Genomic DNA, 18,960 nt, shown 5'->3' on the forward strand with positions numbered 1-18,960 from the left:
ATGGAAAATCTGGCCTTCTTGTCACTCCCCCTTCTTCCCAGTGACCCTATTTGTGGCATAATTAGTAGGAAGGGGGCATACCTGTCTTTTGGCTAGCAGGCCTTTTCTGAATTCTGATTCATTGCTCAATTAATTTGATCTCATGAATCAAATTTGTTTCTGGGAGAGGCTGTGGCCTTTCCTCTTCTTCCCCAAAAAGGTTAACAGTTCCTGCTGTCCTGGAGAGTCGTTTCTTTAGACAGACTAAATGTAGGGAATAGCTAACCAGCTGCTTTATAACCTGGTGCTCCTTCACCTGTGGAGGTCACTGGTGGGAGGCCTGTGGGTGTGTCTTCTGCCCCCAGGACACAAAGAGGAGCTTCAAACTGGAAAAACAACCAACTACTGATCAGCTCTCTGGGAAGGCAGCAGCATTTCAGCAGTGCTCATATGCTGCAGGGCTCTGGGAAGCCTGGAATGACACTGACAGTGGAGCTCTACACAGGAGCCTGGTAAAGCAGTTCTGCACACTGACCCACTGCAGGGCTGCTGGACACAGCGTGTGAGCTCCTAATGTGGGTGGCTTGTAGCCAGCAGCCTTCCTGGGAAAAAGCTCAGGATGTTCAGCAGCTATGCAGATGTAAACCTGTGTCAGTGAGGACACAGCTGTCTAGTTATCGGTCAGAAACTTACCTCAATAGCTAAGGACTAGGTTCCCAGAGTAGGCAATTCCCTCTCCTCTCCTAACTGGAGTTTCTCTGGAGCACTGACAGAATCCTTCCTACCCTTGTGATCCTCCATGCCTTCCAGTGTTCACCCAGCTCTTGGTATAAATGTATCACTTAGCACTTGGTAACTGAACAGATCAGTTTTTAATAGAATACAGGAAGCTTCATCAACCTGCACAGCAGATGTTGCATGAAGAGGTTGGTCCCTCTGTAAGAGCCACAGCAGCATGTGGCAGCACCACTGAAGTTTCCCAGTTTGGGCTGTATTGTTTTTGGATGTGAATCTGTAAATAAATTCTAGCAGAGTGAGCAAAACCAAGTACTTGACAGAGGAACTTTTTGCATTAATACTCTCTGTATGTCACCTTTAAAGCCAGACATCCATCTTCTCTCCATGTAACCTTAGCACCATGTTAAATCATTTTGTAACTGTTAATTCTGGTTTTAAAAAAGTGTGATACTCCCCAGATGTGTGACCTGCCGTGGAGTCAGGGTTAGCACTGTGTTAGTGCTGCAGGCCTCTATTTGCACAGCCGAGGTCTGAGTCCTGATGAGGGCAGATCAGTTCTTCACGTAAAAGAACAGTGGAGAAGCACAGGATGCCAGGAACTGGGCAGTTCCCAAGGCTCCTGTCTGCAGCCACAGGAGGCTGCTGGCCCTGTCAGCCTCCTGTCAGTGGGGTGGTACCTGGGGCACGCAGAAGGTAGCTCACAGCTCCTGCAGCAGCATGTTCAGCCTTGGCAGTGGGAGCAGTTCAGATGCTTCCTCACCTGCTTTCACTTCTCCTCCTCCTCCTCCTCCTCCTCCTCCTCCTCCTCCTCTGCACTCTGAGAGCCCTTGTCCTGCGAGGGCAGCAGAGGCTGGTGCTGACAGGACTGATGTCTGTCTGCACTGCTCCAGGACGGGTGTGGGTCTGCCCTGCCTGGCTGCAGGAACAGGGGCAGGAGGTTGGGGGTGAAGGGCATGTCCCTGAAGGCGTGCAGGAGGAAGATGCCAGACATGATGGTGAGGAAGCCGCTGATGGAGCCGATGATGTTGTCCAGCACCATGTGCTGCCACTCCTTGAAGAGGATGGCTGAGCACATCATGACTGCTGTGGTGAACAGCACGTAGTATATGGGTGTGACCACTGAGGTGTTGAAAATGTCCAGGGCTTTGTTCAGATAGTTGATCTGGATGCTGATGCAGATCACCAGGCACACCAGGAGCACCCAGCCCAGGGGTTCCTTCAGGACTGGCTTCCCAGAGAACAGTTCCTTCAGGGCGATCCCCAGGCCTTTGACGCAGGATACGGACAGTGAGCCAATGGCAGAGCAGACCAGAACATAAACCAGGACATTGCTCTGTCCATAACGGGGCCCAGCCACAAAGATGAGCAGAAGGGAGCTCACCAGGACACACACAGCAAATACAATGAATCCTTGGGGAAAGAAAAATTCAAGAACTCCCATCAGAACACAGCAGCACCAGTGACATGATGAAGAGCAAGTAGAGATGGAGGACAGGCAGGTAACTGCCCCATCAGCCTTTCTGGCCTCCATCTGAAAGGAACAGAGCTGGAAAGCCTGAGCAAAGCTGCAGAGACAACAGCTCATGACAGGGTCATCACAAGGCAGGCTGTTGGGGATACAGTGTGCTAGGAGGGGCAGGGGCACAGCCAGAGCACTAACAGAGCTGGGGGGCTTTTGACCAGTCCAGCAGGAGGCCCAGGAAGATGACAGAAGGCTTGGGAAGCCATGGCTGGACTCTGCAGACTGGTGGGATGAGAAAGGGCCACATCACAGGAGTGCCCTGCCAGTGCTCCCCACAAAGAGCAGCAACATCTACCTGTTACTCTGCTTTTCTCTTCTTACACTTCCTTCCTCCATCTCCTTTGGCTTATTCTGCCATTTGTGCTATTTCCTACATCATACCCTTGTGACTTGATTCATCTTCTAACATAAATACCAGGACTACCTGATCTTGGGCATAACTCCTTGAATTCTTTTGTCTTCAATTATTTTGCCTTCAATTCTTCTGCCTGAATTTCCTCTTCTGTCTTCTCTCAGCCACACCACTACCACCCTTATGTACAGGAATTCCCTCTGCAATTCCTGGTACTGCCACAGGCCAATCCCTTCTGCTGACAGCTGCACCTCATTTCCTCACTTTTTGCATTATACCTCACAGACAGTAAAAAAAACAGCCTACTTGGAAACTATTAATGATTCCAGTGGTGTGTGTGCAGAACAAGAAACAGCTCAATTACCATTTAGTTCAGTCCTTTCCAATCTATCCAAGTTCTATCCCACCTTCTACTGTCATTAGCCTGAAGTAAACAGGAATCCTTTTATGTTAGTACCTGGATCTTTCAGCTTCTCTGCCATTGACTCCAGGCTGGAAACCTCTTCTTCCTGTGGAGCATGTATCACCATCACAGTGGAGCCCAGGATGCTCAGGATACAGCCAATCTTCCCATGAACATTCAGCTGCTCATTCAGGAAGATGGAAGACAGAACTGCACTAAAAAGGCAACAAACAAAACCAAAAAAAAAAAAAAAAAAAAAAAAAAAAAATCTGTCAAAACTGCAATTAAAAATCAAATTTAAAATCAAAACAAATTTAAAATGAAATCATCAATTAGGACAAGAAATGGATACCTAAGGGAAGAGAGGAGAGCAACTGCTTTCATCACTAAGGGCTGGCAGGTGAAGTGAGGCTGTTTCTCAAGCTGCTTACCTGACAAGGACACTCAGAGCACCCAGTGGAGTTACCAGTGTTGCAGGGGCAAAGGCATAGGCAGCAAAATTTGCAGCTTCTCCAACTCCCACTGCAAGAGAAACTCCTGTGAGCATCAAAGTGGGAGCAATTCACCATAATAAAGTTTGAGTGTAGTCAGAAAAGTCTCAGTTTCCCCCTGAGCATCCTGTTTCTCTGAGGTATATTGAGCAACCAGGGAAGAACAGCACCAGCAAGAACCAGCAGAAGCCCCACAGGTTGTGTTGGGAAGAGAAGGCTCAGTGTTCTGCACAGTGATCCTTAGTCACATGTGCCTCTACAGTGAGCAGCAACCACAGGAAAGTATTTTCGTAATTTCCACAAAGCTGAAAGACATCTGTTCCTTAGCCTGGAACAGCTTTTGCAGCTTTTTAAAGGGTAAATCAGTTATAGTTGGTTCTTAACATTGAAAATGTAAAGTAAAGCTGCTGAAATTGCTGTATACAGTACTGGATGTGCCATTATCACTACATCCTCAGGGCAGACCACTTCAGAAGCACTTAACCCAACCCAGCTAAACCAGCTCTTCTGCTCCTGCTTAGCAGAGAAACCTGGTAATGCATAAGATTTAATATAGTTATAATTAAATCAACATCATCATCAGAAACTTGGATAAAACTCAAGCAGTCAAACAAGAATGGTTAATAACAAAACATGAAAGCGACTGAAAACAACCACACTCTTAAGAGGAAAGGCTCTGGAGTGACCTAATTGTGGCCTTCCAGTACGTGAAGGGAAAGAGGGAGAGACTTTTTACAAGGGCATGTAGTGACAGGACAAGGGGGAATGGGTTGGAACTGAAAGAGAGTAGGTTTAGATAAGATACCAGGAAGAAATTCTTCCCTGTGAGTGTAACGGGCTGCCCAATCCCTGGAAGTGTTCAAGGCCAGGCTGGACGAGGCTTGGAGCAACCTGGTCTAGAGTAAGGTGCTGCTATGGGAGGGGGTTGGAACGAGATGATCTTTAAGGTCTCCACCACCGCAAACCAGTCCGTGATGCCATGCTGAGCGTGCCTTAGCACAGTGCGAGCGCGGTACTTACTGCACAGCAGCCCTGCCCACCAAAGCCACTCCCGCAGGTACGCGTGTCCTCCTTGCCCTGAGTGCGGAGGAAACAAACGAGACACCTGAGATGGAGCCAAACACGATCCTGCTCGCGATTCTCGGGGGAGCCAGCGGGAGCAGCCCCCGGGAGCGGCCGTACCTGCCCTGCCGCGGCCGCACAGCCGGAGCAGCCCCTTCTTCTTCAGGACGAAGCTGCCACCGATGAAGGCGCTGGAGGCCAGGGCCAGCCCCAGCCCCGCGCCGAACCCGGCCCCCATGGGCACCGGCACCTCGCCGGCGGAGCGGGGACGGAACGGGAAGGAACGGGGATGGAGCGGGGATGGAGCGGGGACGAAGCGAAGCTGGAGCGGGGCTGGAACGGGGACGGAACGGGGACGGAGCGGGGCTGGAACGGGGACAGAACGGGGACAGAACGGGGCTGGAACGGGGACGGAGCGGAAGGGGCGGGGCGCCAGGCTCGGCTTCCGTGGGGCGGGCGGGCCCGGGAGCGGGGCCGGGGCTGAGGGAGGCTGAGGGACGCTGAGGCACTGGCAGCCGTCCCGGGCCGGGGTCTCCGTGCAGGAGCCTTCCCGAGGGCGAGGTGACCGCGTGTTTCTGTCAGGGCATGAGCAAGGGCAAGGACGATGCTCCGCACGAGCTCGAGAGCCAGTTCGTGCTGCGGCTGCCGCCGGTAAGAGCTCGGCCCGTCCCCTCGCGGCCCCAGCGGGCGGCACCGAGCTCAGCCCGGCTTCCCGGCCAGCAGCGGCTGCCGGAGGCGATAACAGGGCACTGGGGAAACTGCGGGTCTGGGATGTGGAAGCAGGCTGGGTGCTCTGGGGCCTGGATAGCCTGTTCCCAGCATTTTGAACGGATTTTCCCTAGAGAGGTGCTCCTGCCACTCGGAGTAGGAGGCTCAGAGACAACCTAGAGGGTTTGGGAGGACCTTTCTGTAAGCGTACAGCTTTAACGAGTACTGGCTGTTTAGTTGCAGTGGCTGTAAGTGCCCTTGTTGATGTTTGTTAGGTGCTTAAAGCTCAGACTCTCTTCTTCTGGTGCCCAGAAAACTGGGATGATAGGATGATAAACTAAAGCACAAGTTCCACCTCACCATGAGGAAGAACTTTCCATTGAGAGTGGCAGAGCACTGAAACAGCTGGCCAGGGAGGTTGTGGAATGTCCCTCATCCCAAACCCAGCCAGATGTGTACATGTATCACCTGCTTCGAGTGACCCTGACTTGGCAGGGGGCTTGGGCTGGATGATCTCTTCTTCCAACCCCCATTATTCTGGGATTCTGTGAGACTGTGTCCTGCTGAGACCACAAGGGCTTGGTGAGGGGAGCTCTAACCCCACGGTGCTGTGGGGCTCTGGCAGGTGTCTCTGTCATGGACCTCACACCTGTGTCACAGCTGTGTCATGCCAGGGGTATGGAGCGCACTGGGAATAGCAGAGCCATGGGGTTAACGTGGTGTTGAGAGGAGGGTGCAGCTCACCGTGGGTCTTGCAGTTGCTGTCCAGCATGTGGATGGCAGGTGTTTAAAGCTGGGAGGGTTGGGCAGAAGCCTTTGGTAATTCTTGGAGGAAGCATATCCGCTCCTGAAGAATTCCCTTCTCAGGAATATGCCTCAACTGTGCGGCGAGCAGTCCAGTCCGGGAATGTCAACCTGAAGGACAGGCTCACCATTGAGCTGCATGGTGAGTGAGCAGGACCAGGGCATCTGGTCCAGGCACCTCTGCCTGTCCACAGGTGAAGCTGTGCCACTTGCATGTGTTGTCCTGTGGAGTTCCTGCTGCCCAGGGCTGTACTGCCCAGGGTGGCTGTTGAGCCCCAGCACTGACCTGTCCCCTGGGTGTCCCCAGCGGACGGACGCCATGGGATTGTCCGTGTGGACCGGGTGCCACTGGCAGCCAAGCTGGTGGATCTGCCCTGCATCATCGAGAGCTTAAAAACCATTGACAAGAAAACCTTCTACAAGACAGCAGATATTTGCCAGGTATGAGCTGTCCTTCTTGCCTGCACCAACAGCTTCATTCATTGGTTCCCTCTCCAGGAAAACCCTTGTACACATTGGCAACTGGACACCCATTATAACATACCCAATTCCTGTATCTCACAGTATTAGCAGTTTAAAATTCCCCATTCCACTTGGTGTTTAGAAACCTCATTCCTGAAGTGTGAAATGTGATTGTCCTTGTGACAGCTTAACTGCTGCTGTATCCAGCTGAGCCGGGGGCGCAGCTGTGTTTCCCACACCCTGTGCCCCTGAATCCCTTTGGCTCACAACATGCAGCAGGCAGTCACTGTTCCTTCACATCCTTGTGTGCATGTGGGGATTCCAGATGCTTGTTTGCACTGTGGATGGTGATCTCTACCCACCTTTGGAAGAGCAAACTGTGACCACTGACCCCAAGGCAAACAAGAAGAAGGACAAGGACAGAGAGAAGAAATTCATATGGAACCATGGCAGTGAGTACAGGCTGTGCCAAGCCCCTCCACCCCAGTACCCCACATCTGAGCAGGGTGCTCACAGCTGCCAGGTACTGGTGGTGCTGCTGCTCCTTTCCATGGCTCTCTGTTGCAGAAGGGATCTTCTCCCTTCTGACACGTGCTTGTCTCACTGGGCCATCTGCCTGACACATGAAATCCTCTATCACAGTCACTCTTCCCCTGAAAAACGTACGGAAGCGGCGATTCCGGAAGACAGCTAAGAAGAAGGTGAGTTGCTTCTCACCCAGAGGCAGATGAAATACCCAAGGGCTGGGAGGGTGGAGACATTAGAGCTGTAATGGTGATTTGTCCAGAAGTTACGTGTTTTTGTAACATTTGTTCACTTTTCCTTGCCTGAGATGAGGATGTTGGTAGGATAGTAGATTTAAACACTTTGGGTGCTTCCTCTGTATTTTATACTCCTGAGGGGAAAATCCTCTGTGCAGAGTACTGCTGGACCTCATTCCTGTGGCTGCCTTGACACACCACATGTCTTCCAGCTCATAGAGAAGAAAGGAAAAAAGACTCACATGGAAATGAGGCTTCACTCATTTCTGCTTTCCCAGCTTAAATCTTCTCTTTATGCATGGCCCATTCCCTTCCCCAAATAGTACCACTGTCATTTCAGCCGGGGGAGTGACAACAGATGGAGCACAGAGACTGTCTCTGTGCATATGCACAAGCCAGGCAAGGTGCTGGGAAGATGCAGCACCCTGAGGCTGGGAAGACTTGTTCTTCTCTCCTTTGCAGTTTCTGAGAACAGGGTTGAGTGTGATTTTGCATGACATTTGGGAAACAAATTACTTGAGACATTTTTGTAGCCCACAGGAGAGATTTGTTATCACTGCAGTAAAAATCCTGACTAATTTAAAAGTGAAAAATGAAGCTTTCTTTTGAGTAGGATGGAAGGAGTTGAGTTGAGTTGAATTGAGTTGAGTTGAGTTGACCGTCAACACCTCAAGGACTTTTTGCATAAACACAGGAAGTCTTAAAAAATACGTAGTATAAGCAGAAAAGTTAGGGCACTCAACCTACCAAGGTACAAAAAAGATGGATTGTTTTTGGGGGGAGGGGGCACATAAATTACTTCACAGTTAAATATGAGCAAATTCTGAGCAGAAAGCAGAAGAAAGCCTTGAAACAGTACTCTATCCAGAGTACTTGTAGTTGGCCAGCACCAGAAGCATGCACCAGGCATTTAAGAGTGTCTCTGTTCTCTTTCCTCTCTCTGGCCCAGTATATCGAGTCTCCTGATGTGGAAAAAGAAGTGAAGCGTCTCCTGAGCACTGATGCTGAGGCTGTCAGTGTCCGTATCCTTTTAGTGGGTAAAAAAGCTCAAGAGTAGGACAGGACAGGACCTGTGTGGGACCTGGGGGTTCTGGAAAGAACAAGTTGAGCTTTGCGTGGATTTGGAACACCGGGAGATAAACACACAAGAGGCACTGAAGTTTTGGAGCTTCATCTTTGCCTTGTTCAAAGCTTATTGTTTCCTCAAGGTTGTGGACTGTGCAGTTGTACTGAGAAGGAACTGAAATAGTAGAGGAGAAGTCATGAGAGAAGAGGTCTGGGATATTTCATCCTGGGTATCCATACGTACAAGGCCAGAATAGTTGGAGTGGCAGTCATCTGCCATTTTTATCCTCTTCCATTACAACTGCATCTTCCAAGTTCCTCTTTTTCCCTTGACTCACCTGTTGCTGCTGTCAGGCTGGGAAGTCATTGCTGAAGATGAAACAAAAGAAGTGGACAACCATGGTTCACTCACCAGCCTGGACATCTCCTCCCCGGGGATGTCAGGGCATAAGCAAGGCCATGGCTCCTCAGGTGCAGTGGGGAAGGCTGTTTTATTTCTAGTTGTGGTTCCTGGCAGGCAAAGGGTATTGGCAGGTCATGAGCTGTGTTTTAACTCTTTTACCCCCACCTAGAACATGATGAACTGCGGGAGATATTTAACGATATCAGCAGCAGCAGCGAGGATGAAGATGAGAGGGATCATCATGATGATGAGGACCTGAACATCATGGACACCGAGGAAGACTTGGAGAGACAACTGCAGGACAAGCTGAATGAGTCTGATGGGCAGCAGCAGGAGAATGAGGGGTCCAACCAGATTGGTGAGTGGCCAGCAGAGCATGGCAGAATTGTTGGGATGCCCGGCAGGCTGTGCTTCCGAGCTCTGCTGCTACTCTGGGTCTGAGCTCACTCTCCCTTCCAGCCATGGGCATCCAGAAGCAGATTGACAACCTGAAAAGTAAACTCCAGGAAACTCAAGACAGGAGGAAGCGCCAGGAAGATCTCATCATGAAAGTGGAGAACCTTGCCCTCAAGGTGAGAGCTGTCCTGGGGTCTCTTCAAACCTACTTAACACTGGATCACCATCAGATCCAGCAGGCTGATTTGGAGATGCCGGGAGCCTTTGCCTGCTGGGTTAAAAATTGCTGTGGTGTGGCCATACACACTCCAGCATTTCCCTGTGAAGGCAAAGTAATCTGTGACACTGGAGGAGATAAGGGGGCGCTTGTCACTGCACCAGTTGACACCTTGTAGCAGCACCCATTCTGTTGAGAACACACAATTCACTGTGGTCTCCGTGTTTGTATCTGCAGACCCGTCTCCAGGCCGTGCTGGATGAGTTCAAGCAGCAGGAAGAGCGGGAGAAGCAGCAGGTGAGGAGTGGAGTGGGAGGTACTGGGGCACAACATGGTTCTAGGCTTGGCCTGACAGAGTTCCTGGAGTCGTCTACCACAGCAGCTGCTGTGAGCTCCAGTGCTACAGGTCAGGTGAGGTTGTACTTCATCTGTAGTTGAATGGAGCTTCCCAAGGCAGGAGATACAAGGAGTAGGGTTGGCTGCAGCATTCTTTCTGGAGGAGCCAAAACATGTCCAGTCAGCAGCCCAGAGCTGCCAGGATTGCTGCCTGGGGTAAAACACCATACACAAACCTGTACAAGGAAGGCAGTGGCTGCAGGGTTGTGGCAGATTTCCTGCCTGGGCAGCTCTGTTCCAGCCAGGTACCAAGGCAGGAGGTTCTCACTCTCAGATCCCTGTGGGCAGTGCCAGTTCTGTCCCAGAGGAGCCCAAGCACAGCTCCAGGCAACACACAGCCACTGGTGTGGGTGGAAGATGTGCAAGAACACAAAAAGGCCAGGGCTGCCTGGGGTCCCAGATGTGCCTTATGTAATGTCTCCTTCCCTCTTCCCAGATGGCATCCCTGCAGGAGCAGCTGGAGTCCCTCATGGAGAAGTGAGGAGTGGGCCTGGGTCATCATGAGTAGAGCTGGAAGTGGTGGTCAGCCGCCACGCTGAAGTATTTGATTTTTTGGTGCTTTAGTTGCACACTTCTGCTGCTGGACAGTGGTTGAGGGTCCATGTCCAAAGCTGATCTCACATCCACTGTGCTGGGTTTGGCTGGTGGAGCTAAAGAATTGGACTATGCCTGTGAGAGCAGCCAAAACAACAGATTTACTGTAAATAGCCAGCACTGGCCTCCCTGGGACAGCATCGTGCTGGTTTCTGCATCTTACTGACTCTTGAGCTTGATGGGCTGTGGCCTGGTGTTTGAGGAATGCTTATATCTGCAAACCAAACTCAATAAAGTTTCCTTTTCAACTCTGGTCTGTTCCTTTGTGATCTTCCAACCACACAGCCCCTGGCAGGGAGCCATGCCTGGGCATCTTTGGTGGGGCAATGCTGGGCTCCTTCCCCAAAGTGCTTTTCATGGAGCTGGGTCAAAAGTGCTGTCACTCAGTGGGAGGAACGAGGCTCTCCTGATCAGGGAGTTCCTATAATTCCCCATAGACTCTGCAGGCAAATCCCAGATTAACCTGACACGGTGGGAAGAGGATTAGAAGGGTGGTTACAGAAAGCACCAGAGGACACGGGGGCTTCAGCAAGTGTGTGCTAGGAGGGGACACTCCTCTCACAATCCAAGGGCGGGGGAAGAAGGCTCTGCCCCAGCACAGAAAGGAAAAGGTCAGCAGGAGCCCTGGAAGACAATGTGTATGGCCAGATAGTCAAGAGATACCTAAGGAAGACATGGAGCTGTAGAAGGGCCAGAGTGTGCTGGGTGTGTGTGATCTGTGAGTAGCCATGGAGGAAACTTACCTGCTGAATGTGGAAGGGGTCAAAAAGAAGATTCTGCATGGAGGCCGAGGGGAGCTGCCGAAGTTGCAGGATGGGAGCAAGGTAAATTGTCTGGGTTGTTCCTGCAGAGCCCTGGGAGTGGGAGCGGGTCTGACATCCCTGCCTGTTATGGTTCACAAGCCCAGCTCCAGGTCTGGGGAAGAGTGAGGGCCCTCACAACAGGGCTGCAGAGGGGCTGGTTTGGCCACAAGCAGACACATTTCTCACAGGGACAGCTGGCAGTGCCTCACCTTGCGCTGTGCCTGTGACACCTCCTCCCCGTGGCACCTTTGGAGCTCAGCAGCCCCGGCAGGTTGCTGAAACCTGCCTTTCCTGCCCTGTGCAAAGCAGGAATGAGATGTGCCAATGGGCTGTAGCTGGGACATTTCCCAGCCTCTGATCACCGTGGGTTCCACCAGTCCTGGAGCACACTGTGAGAGCACTCTGTGCACTGGGTTAGAAAGGGGGACCCACAGGGAAAAGCAAGCTATAGCATGGATGGAGGTTAAGACATTTGACCATCTGCTTGCTGTCTCAAGTGGGCAAGAGGCACAATCTCCTGCTGTGGAGGGAGAGCTGTCAGTCAGCTCAGCACAGTGCTGGGAGCAGGCTTGACCCCACAGCTGAGGTCATCGTGGCTGCCGTGGAGATCTCACCGCTGGGCTCTCTCTGGGGCAGTTCACCTTCCACTTCCAGACGCTGAAGGACGACTTTGAGCGGACGGTGATCGATGACAGCCGTGAAGCTGGCATGCCCATGGAGATCATCATGGGCAAGATGTTCAAGCTGGAGATCTGGGAGACGCTGCTCAGCTCCATGAGGATTGGGGAGGTGGCTGAGTTCTGGTGCGATACCATTGTGAGTGAGGGGCCCATAGATGCCCACTTCCCTCCTTCCTGCAGAGCCAGGACACAGGACCCGTGTCATCTGCATCCCAGAGATGCTCTGGCCTTGTCTGGTGCAAACTCAGGGTGTGACTTGGCCTCAGCACCAGGGGTCTGCCCCAGACAAGGGAGTGCAGATGGCCCCCCAGGGCTGAGCAGGGCACTCCCCTCTTTGCAGCACACAGGCATGTATGCCCTGGTCTCCAGGGGCATGCGGAGGATCGCAGAGGGACGGGACCCCCTGGAAGGGCAGAAGCACCGCTGTGGTATGGGCAACATGTTTGACTACCACAGCACGGGCTACGATGACCTGGACGAGCTGCAGCGGACGCCACAGCCTCTCATCTTTATCATGGAGCTGTTCCGGGTAAGGGGGATGGCGGGGATGGCTGCCAGAGCAGGAACAGCTGGGACAGGCCGCTCAGCTCCTCCTGCTTGGGCAGGTGGAGGACCCCTCAGCGTACAAACGTGACACCTGGGCCATGAGCAAGGAGGAGAAGCTGGCAGCAGTGCCTGTACTGCACAGCGAGGGCAACCGCCTCGTCCTGCGCAGGGAGTTCGCACAGGCGGCGGCCAAGTACCAGGAGGCTGTCATCTGCCTCAGGAACCTCCAGGCCAAGGTGAGCAGGACCAACACCTCCCCATCCCTGCCTGGGTTACACCTCAAAGCACTTCCCTGTGTGCCTTGGGTGCCTGGGAGGGGATGGACACAGCCATGAGCCAGGGTTGCTCGTGGGGCAGGAGAAGCCGTGGGAGGATGGCTGGCTGAAGCTGGAGAGCCTGGTCACACCGCTGGTGCTCAACTACTGCCAGTGCCAGCTGGAGCTCGGCGAGTACTACGAGGTGCTGGAGCACACCACGGAGCTTCTCCAGAAGCACAATGGTACCTGTGCCCTGCATCCCGCCTCCTGCTGTGCCCACGGCTCCCAGAGGCTCCATCCTCTGAATCCCCCATCTGTGGCAATGCTCATCCTGTGTCCCCCTCTGCCCGTAATAGCACCTGTGTCATCTGGATCCCTGTGTCCCAGTTTGCCCTGCCCATGACAGTGCTCATGTCACTGGTTACCCTGCCCACAATGTCCCCCCACCCACCACACCATCCTTTCCCTTTCCACGATGATCCCTGCACTCCCTGTGCCCTGCTGCCCGTGACCACCCCACACCCCACCGCTTCACATCCCCTGGTCCCCCGGGTCTCCAGCCCCTGTGGCTGGTGGCCCTGAGCTGCAGGACCCCCAGTGAGGGCTCTGTCTCCTGGCAGACAATGCCAAGGCCTATTTCAAGCGGGCAAAGGCCCACGCTGCTGTCTGGAACGAGAGGGAGGCACGGGAGGACTTCCAGCGCGTGGCTCACCTCGACCCCTCCATGGCGGCCGCGGTGAAGAAGGAGCTGAAGCAGCTGGGCGAGAGGATGAGGAAGAAGCACGTGGAGGATCGAAAGCGCTACCAGGGCCTCTTCCAGTCATCCCAGGGTCTGAAGGCCCGTGAGGGGCAGGAGAGCAGGGAGGTGGGTGATGGGGCACCTCAGGGTGAGGCTGGGGTCCAGGAGACCCCTGGGCAGGGGGAGCAGGGGGCTGAGACTGAAGTAACAGAACAACCCAGGGCTCCACAGGCAGAACGAGGGACCCCCAGGGCTGGGGGTGAAGGGGCAGCACCAGGAGGAGCAGAATCCCGGGGGGAGCCTGTGGGAGAAGAGGTGGAAAGGAGGGACTGGACAGCAGTGGGGGAAGAAGCAAACCTGAGCACCTGTGGGGTAAAGCCAGAGAGTCTGGGAACAGAGGAGGAAGATGAGAAAGAGGAGGAGAGGAAAGAGAAGAAAGAGGAAGAAAAAAAGGAAGAAAAGGAAGAAAAAGAAGAAAAAGAAGAGGAAAAGGTGGAGAGGGGGGCAGAGGAAGAAGATGGAAAATTGGAGAAGGACGAGGAGGTAGACAAGGAAGAAAAGGAAGACAAAGGGGAGAGGGAGGAGAGGGTGGAGAGGGGAGTAGAGGAAGAAGGTAAGAAATTAAAAGAGGATGAAGAAGTAGAGAAGGAAGAAGAAAAGGAAGAAAAAGAGGAGAGGGAGGAGGAGGCAGTAGTGAAAGGGAAAGTGGAGAAGGACAAAGAGAAAGAGTATCTACCAGCAAAAATAGAAAAGCCTGAAGCAGGGCACTTGGGGACAATAGGGGAAACAAAGGCAGCAGGGTTAGTGCAAGGGTTGGAGCAGGGAGCCAGTGGAGCAGAGGGAGCTGGCACAGGGAGTGAGGTCCAGGCTCAGCCAAAGACAGCCCCACATCTGGGGCCTCCCAGCAAAGGGCTGGAGAATGAAACATCTGGGGAGGCTCTGGAAGAGGTGAGCTGCAGGGAGCAGGGAGCAGCCAGTGGACAAGAAAATGTTGGGGAAGCCAACATCCCCACAGAAAGCTTCACCCCTGGGGAAGGTGAGGAGCTGGGTGGAGGAGCAAAAACACCCCTGTTCCCCCTAGCAGCCAGAGCAGGGGATGCTGCACCCCTGGAGCAGCGCAGCAAAGAGCAGGGCTGTGAGCAGCCCTGAGCAGGCCACTCAGCCCTGCTTGGGGGAACAGCTGCCAGGCCACTGACAGAGGCACAGCACAGGCAGCAGGGCTCCTGTACCCTGGGAGGGAGCCCCGGGGCTGGGGACTGGCCTGGCAGTGACAGGGGAACAATGCTGTCCTCACCCTGACACTGCTGTGCAGCCCTGCCCTGGCTCCAGCGCCTTTCAGCTGGGCGCCACCGAGCTTTCCTGGCTGAGAAATAAAAGCTCTTCCCTGGCACCGCAGGCTGGATCTGTTCCTGAACGTGCCCAGCTTCCCTGATCACACTGCACACCTCCTGCCTCACCCTGCAGCCCGTGGCACAGGCATGGGGCACTTTGTGCTGCTCTTGACAGGGGTGCTGAAGGAGGCTGCATTTCACCCCCCTTAAGCTCCTGAATCTTTCTGGCACGAGTGTCCCCAGACTTCCCTGCAGTGGCAATGTGTCAGGGTTTTCCCAGCAGTGCCAGCCCTTCCAGGCAGGGGTGAGAGCAGGTCCAGCTCAAAAATTGTCTGTCCTGGGCAGGCTTCACCATCAGCCAAGTCTGGGCAGTGGTGAGAGCCCCAGAGCCCCTGGCCTTACCCTGAACTATTGTTCATCTGAATTATTGTGCCACAAAGGCACAGCAAACACGGGCAGCACCTGAGGCTGAGGCACCCAGATACCTCTGGGCACTGAAAACTTCATGGAGCTCCAGAGAGAAGGGAGGGAAAGGACTGCCTTGCCTGCCCAGCATCCCACTGCTCTCTACCTCCTGCCTGGGGCTGAAGGGTTTCCTACAGCCAAAATTCCTGGGTGACAAAGAGAGACTGTCCCCACACAGCCCCTGTCCCACCCCTCAGGCAGCCACATGGCCTGAACAGACCTTGTGGGAAGAGGATGAAGAGGGTGTCTGGGGGAAACAACCTGTGTCTGGGGATCCTGGGGCTCTGCTCACAGCTGCTGTTCTGCCTCAAGTGGTGTGGACAGCCAGGGTGACACAGTGACTGTGTCCCAGCAGCCCTGCAGGAGCAGTGCCAGGATGGCACAGCAACAGGAGCTGACTCAGCCGAGACGCACAGATAGAGGAGGTCAGAGCACTTTTCCAGCTCTCAGTATAAATACAAATTTATTCTCTTTCCAGAGCAGAGATGCCACAAAGCAGTGAGGACAGCAGCACCACAGTACATGGTTACCAGAGCATTAGCCAGCCTGCTCCCCTCCCTGACACACCCCTGGCTCCCAAACACAGCCCAAGCACCCAACCTGGCCACCTCTGCTCCCCACACCTGCCACTGGGGCCAGCAGCTCTGACCTCATCCTGCCCTTTTTCCTCCTCCAGTGCCCCCCAAGGCTGGATACTCCTGACCACACCCTCAGGCCAAGCCTCACTCTGCTGCTCCCCAGGCTCCATCCCATGCCCCTGGGATAACAGAGGGGTCCAGCTGGGTCTCACAGGCTGGCCTGTGGTCCCTCTCACCCACAGCCTGACACAGCATGCCCAAAGCCACCCTAATGCCACCACACTGCCCTCCTGCCACTCACCTGGCCCGGGCAGGGGACAGCAAGGACAGCCATCCACACTGCTGCCAGCAGACACTGGAGCACTACATGCTCAATAGTCCTGGCTGTAAGGCTCACACCACCTTATCCTTGGTGTGGGAACTGCTCCTCACCTCTGCCAACACCCCAGAGCCAAGCCCACAGCCCTGGGCTGACACCCTGCCCTGGTCACAGCCTCCCCAGAGAGTTCAGTATGATGTCCCATCCCAGCCAGCAACAACAGCCCTGGCTCTGTCCTTGCAAGCCCTGTTTAAATCGGATGTTTCACCTCAGTGTGCAGCCCTACCCTGCCCCGAGGGCTCAAGCCTCTCATCTCTCCACACCCTGTGTCTCCAGAGCACCAGGGCCATCTCAGCCCCAGCTCTGGGTTACCCTGCAGCACCTGACTCTGCCTCTTTCTCGACATAACAGCACCAGACAGCCAGCCCGAGGGACCCCTGGGGACCTGGAGCCACCAGCCCCAAGCTGCCCTGCCAGCTGGCAGAACAGCCTCCCTGCACTGCCCCACGGGACCCCTCCCAACCAGGGCCTCCAGCCCCCCACTCAACACAAAGGTGGGGACAGCAGCAGGGCAGCTGCTCCCTGGGGGCAGCAAGGAGGAGCCCTGCCTGTCCTGCTGCCCACCCACACTGCCATGCACTTGCACCAGACCAAGGTGGCCCCAGGGCTGGAGTGTGGCTGGAGAAACCCCTGAGGCTCCCCAGGGATGGAGCTGGGTCTGTGCAGGACAGGCTCTCTGTGCCATGGCAAAGGCACAGATCCCCAGGAAACCAGGCAGGATGAAGTACCTGCCCTCACTGAGCTCCCTCACAGCAGCCCTGCAAGGCAACACCAGCAACAGGGAAGGTGCTGGCTCCCCTGGGAGCAGGAGTTGGGCTGGTCTGAAAGTGAAGGGCAGCTACACTTAAGGTATTAGAGTTTAATAGAGTGAGTCCATGAGAGTGTTTAAGTACAGTATATATATATAATATATAGAAATATATGCAAATTAAACAATAAGGCTCTGTTATAAAGACCCTCTCAATATAAGGCTACTAGCTGGGCTGAAGCTCTAACATGGACTCAATCCCTACTCCATAAACCTCACAGACTCTCTCCTGGTGGTATGTGCCTGGCTGGCTGCAGAGCCTTGGGTGGCAGAGTTCAAACCATAAGGCTGGCAGCTGGTTACTGCTATAAAGAGTTATTTTAAAAGTTGTGTGGCTCCAAGAGTGTTTTGATGCCCATAGACCTGGAGGCTCCTGGGCACAAATGAAGAGTGGGATGCTGAGCTCTGCATCCCCCAAGGGCTACAGGCAAAGGCAGCAGCCCATGGGTGCCAGGGGAGACAGGCAGTTTTCATGGCTTCAGCTCTTTCTTCTGAACCATCCCACCCAGGCTCAGCCACTGTGTGACCAAACCAGCCTGCTGGGGAGCCCACAGTCCCACTCCTGCATGACCTATGTTCCCCTGAGATCTTCTGGAGCTGGCAAGCATCCTGCACCACCAGCTCGGAGGGAGTCTGTGTGAGGGCTGCTGCAGCACAGGGAGCATGGCAGGGAGAGAGGGGGAGGAAAGCAGCCAGGTAGCTGGTTAGGAAAAGCCTCTGGCTCACAGGAGGTGTTAGATAAGGGAGGTCATACCTGAAAGAGAAATAGACAGGTCAGGAAAGCAGGACCCAGAGCCACCTGGTTAGAAAGGGGCTGCTGCAGAGCCAGAAGGATCTGGCCATCCCAGGGATGGCAGAAAGTGGGCAAGAGTCTGCATGGGCAGACCACCACCTCATGTTAGTGCTGGCACCAAGCAACGTCTCCCTCTGGCAGCCTGGGCAAGAGAGCGAGTGCTGCTCCTGCACTGGAGCACAGAGGGAAAGAGCAGAATGACCAACACCAAAACCTCGCTGAGTGGAGTGCCACCCACACACACATCCCCCAGTCTCCATCCCTGCTGGGAAGAGCCATCCATGAGCAGCCAGGAGAGCTTGCACCATTGCTTCCATCTCACCAGGCTACTGGGGCCTCGACCTCTCCTGCAGAGGGGTCTGGACAGGGATGAAGCCAGGAGGTGGCTCAAAGCTGTTGCTGCAGGTGGTGCTGACAGGTCTGTCCATCCTCATGGTGGGAGCCCCGTGGAGTGCAGGGTCCTGAGCAGGGCAGGAGGCTGCCTTGCAGCTCATCACGGGGATCTGTTTGGTCTGTGCTCTTGGCAGCTCTGATCTCCTCTCCTTGCAGGTGTGAAGCCTCCTCCTCCTCCTCCTCCGTTCCCAGGCCACGCTCCTGTCCCAGCAGCACTGCAGCAGCAAAGCTCTTGGCTGAAGCACTGTGGGTCATCAGCTGTCGCAGGGAAGCTGGGACCAGGGCAGGGCTCTGTGGGGAAAACCTCACCTGAGGGAGCAGTAAAAAGCGAGAGAGGAGGATTTCACTCAAGTACCTCGAGAGTTGGGGAAGGCGCTCCGCAGCTTCTCCATTATGTCTTCCAGGCACATGCTGACTTCCTGGGTTTTGGCTTCCACCTCGTCTGCAGCGGGAAGGAGGGCAGGTGGGTATGAAAAGGCTCTCTGGACATCCACCTGACTGCCTGCATCTCTTCAGGATAGCAGGGAGCAGGCAGCTTCCTGCAGCATGGAAACAAGGGAGCGGGGCCAGGGGCTCAGCCCAAGCCCAAACCTCACCTGCAGTTTCAGTGTCAGGGGTGTTGTGCTCTCTCTCCTTTGCCTGGCTGCCTTCTGACTGATGTGGAGATGAAGCCAAGGACGAGGCTGCTGAACCATTGCCTTCTGACTCTGCTGGAGGCTGAAGTGAGAAGAGTTGTTGTGAGAAGCTTGTCGTGATCCTCTGTCCTTGGCTTCCCCTGCTCTGCCCATGCCCTTAGTGCCATTGTCACAGCTCTGCTGTGGTAAAACCCACCCCA

General features: G+C 54.4%; 4 protein-coding genes across 7 annotated transcripts in view; 2 read left to right on the top strand and 2 right to left on the bottom strand.

Moving 5' to 3' along the window:
• Window positions 1-832: 832 nt before the first annotated feature.
• LOC111929394 (magnesium transporter NIPA2-like) lies at window positions 833-5,158 on the bottom strand. The gene is made up of 5 exons (XM_023926981.2): window positions 4,668-5,158; window positions 4,506-4,562; window positions 3,426-3,516; window positions 3,049-3,209; window positions 833-2,127 (listed from the first exon to the last, which is right to left on the bottom strand). The coding sequence occupies exons 1-5, from the start codon at window positions 4,783-4,785 to the stop codon at window positions 1,484-1,486; spliced, it is 1,071 nt and encodes a 356-aa protein (XP_023782749.2). The 5' UTR covers window positions 4,786-5,158; the 3' UTR covers window positions 833-1,483.
• TAF7L (TATA-box binding protein associated factor 7 like) lies at window positions 4,969-10,601 on the top strand. The gene is made up of 11 exons (XM_023926980.2): window positions 4,969-5,198; window positions 6,123-6,201; window positions 6,367-6,500; window positions 6,847-6,973; window positions 7,164-7,222; window positions 8,232-8,304; window positions 8,702-8,818; window positions 8,920-9,108; window positions 9,210-9,322; window positions 9,601-9,660; window positions 10,196-10,601. Exons 1-11 carry the CDS (start codon window positions 5,133-5,135, stop codon window positions 10,238-10,240), a joined length of 1,062 nt encoding a protein of 353 aa, XP_023782748.1. The 5' UTR covers window positions 4,969-5,132; the 3' UTR covers window positions 10,241-10,601.
• Window positions 10,602-11,049: 448 nt separating this feature from the next.
• On the top strand, window positions 11,050-14,592 carry LOC111929401 (uncharacterized). The gene is made up of 6 exons (XM_023926992.2): window positions 11,050-11,177; window positions 11,793-11,972; window positions 12,177-12,365; window positions 12,442-12,618; window positions 12,740-12,881; window positions 13,260-14,592. The coding sequence occupies exons 1-6, from the start codon at window positions 11,082-11,084 to the stop codon at window positions 14,525-14,527; spliced, it is 2,052 nt and encodes a 683-aa protein (XP_023782760.2). The 5' UTR covers window positions 11,050-11,081; the 3' UTR covers window positions 14,528-14,592.
• A 1,017-nt stretch (window positions 14,593-15,609) lies between these two features.
• DRP2 (dystrophin related protein 2) overlaps window positions 15,610-18,960 on the bottom strand; it is a 28,955-nt gene continuing 25,604 nt past the window's right edge. For 2 of the 4 annotated variants that reach the window (XM_023926979.2, XM_086851085.1), the window contains 3 exons: window positions 18,722-18,842; window positions 18,481-18,567; window positions 15,610-17,693 (listed from right to left, as the gene is read on the bottom strand). In XM_023926979.2, coding sequence (XP_023782747.2) covers window positions 17,674-17,693; window positions 18,481-18,567; window positions 18,722-18,842 — 228 coding nt within the window. In that variant the 3' untranslated portion in view covers window positions 15,610-17,673. Of the gene's footprint in view, window positions 18,435-18,480; window positions 18,568-18,721; window positions 18,843-18,960 lie in introns of all 4 variants that reach the window. The other 2 variants (XM_086851083.1, XM_086851084.1) reach the window with 1 other exon arrangement.

Source organism: Cyanistes caeruleus, chromosome 14 (genome assembly GCF_971803275.1).
Source record: "Cyanistes caeruleus chromosome 14, bCyaCae1.hap1.1, whole genome shotgun sequence".
Taxonomy (NCBI): Eukaryota; Metazoa; Chordata; class Aves; order Passeriformes; family Paridae; genus Cyanistes; species Cyanistes caeruleus.

Bases quoted from the DNA above. Each gene is read 5' to 3' on its own strand.
- LOC111929394 (XM_023926981.2), bottom strand. From the start codon at position 4,785: ATGGGGGCCGGGTTCGGCGCGGGGCTGGGGCTGGCCCTGGCCTCCAGC. The intron at 3,517-4,505 runs GTAAGTACCGCG...TTTCTCTTGCAG, and splicing joins GTGGGCAGGGCTGCTGTGCA to TGGGAGTTGGAGAAGCTGCA. The intron at 3,210-3,425 runs GTAAGCAGCTTG...TTGCCTTTTTAG, and splicing joins GCTCTGAGTGTCCTTGTCAG to TGCAGTTCTGTCTTCCATCT.
- TAF7L (XM_023926980.2), top strand. From the start codon at position 5,133: ATGAGCAAGGGCAAGGACGATGCTCCGCACGAGCTCGAGAGCCAGTTC. The intron at 6,501-6,846 runs GTATGAGCTGTC...TGGGGATTCCAG, and splicing joins AGACAGCAGATATTTGCCAG to ATGCTTGTTTGCACTGTGGA. The intron at 7,223-8,231 runs GTGAGTTGCTTC...TCTCTGGCCCAG, and splicing joins GGAAGACAGCTAAGAAGAAG to TATATCGAGTCTCCTGATGT.
- LOC111929401 (XM_023926992.2), top strand. From the start codon at position 11,082: ATGGAGGAAACTTACCTGCTGAATGTGGAAGGGGTCAAAAAGAAGATT. The intron at 12,619-12,739 runs GTGAGCAGGACC...CTCGTGGGGCAG, and splicing joins TCAGGAACCTCCAGGCCAAG to GAGAAGCCGTGGGAGGATGG. The intron at 12,882-13,259 runs GTACCTGTGCCC...GTCTCCTGGCAG, and splicing joins GCTTCTCCAGAAGCACAATG to ACAATGCCAAGGCCTATTTC.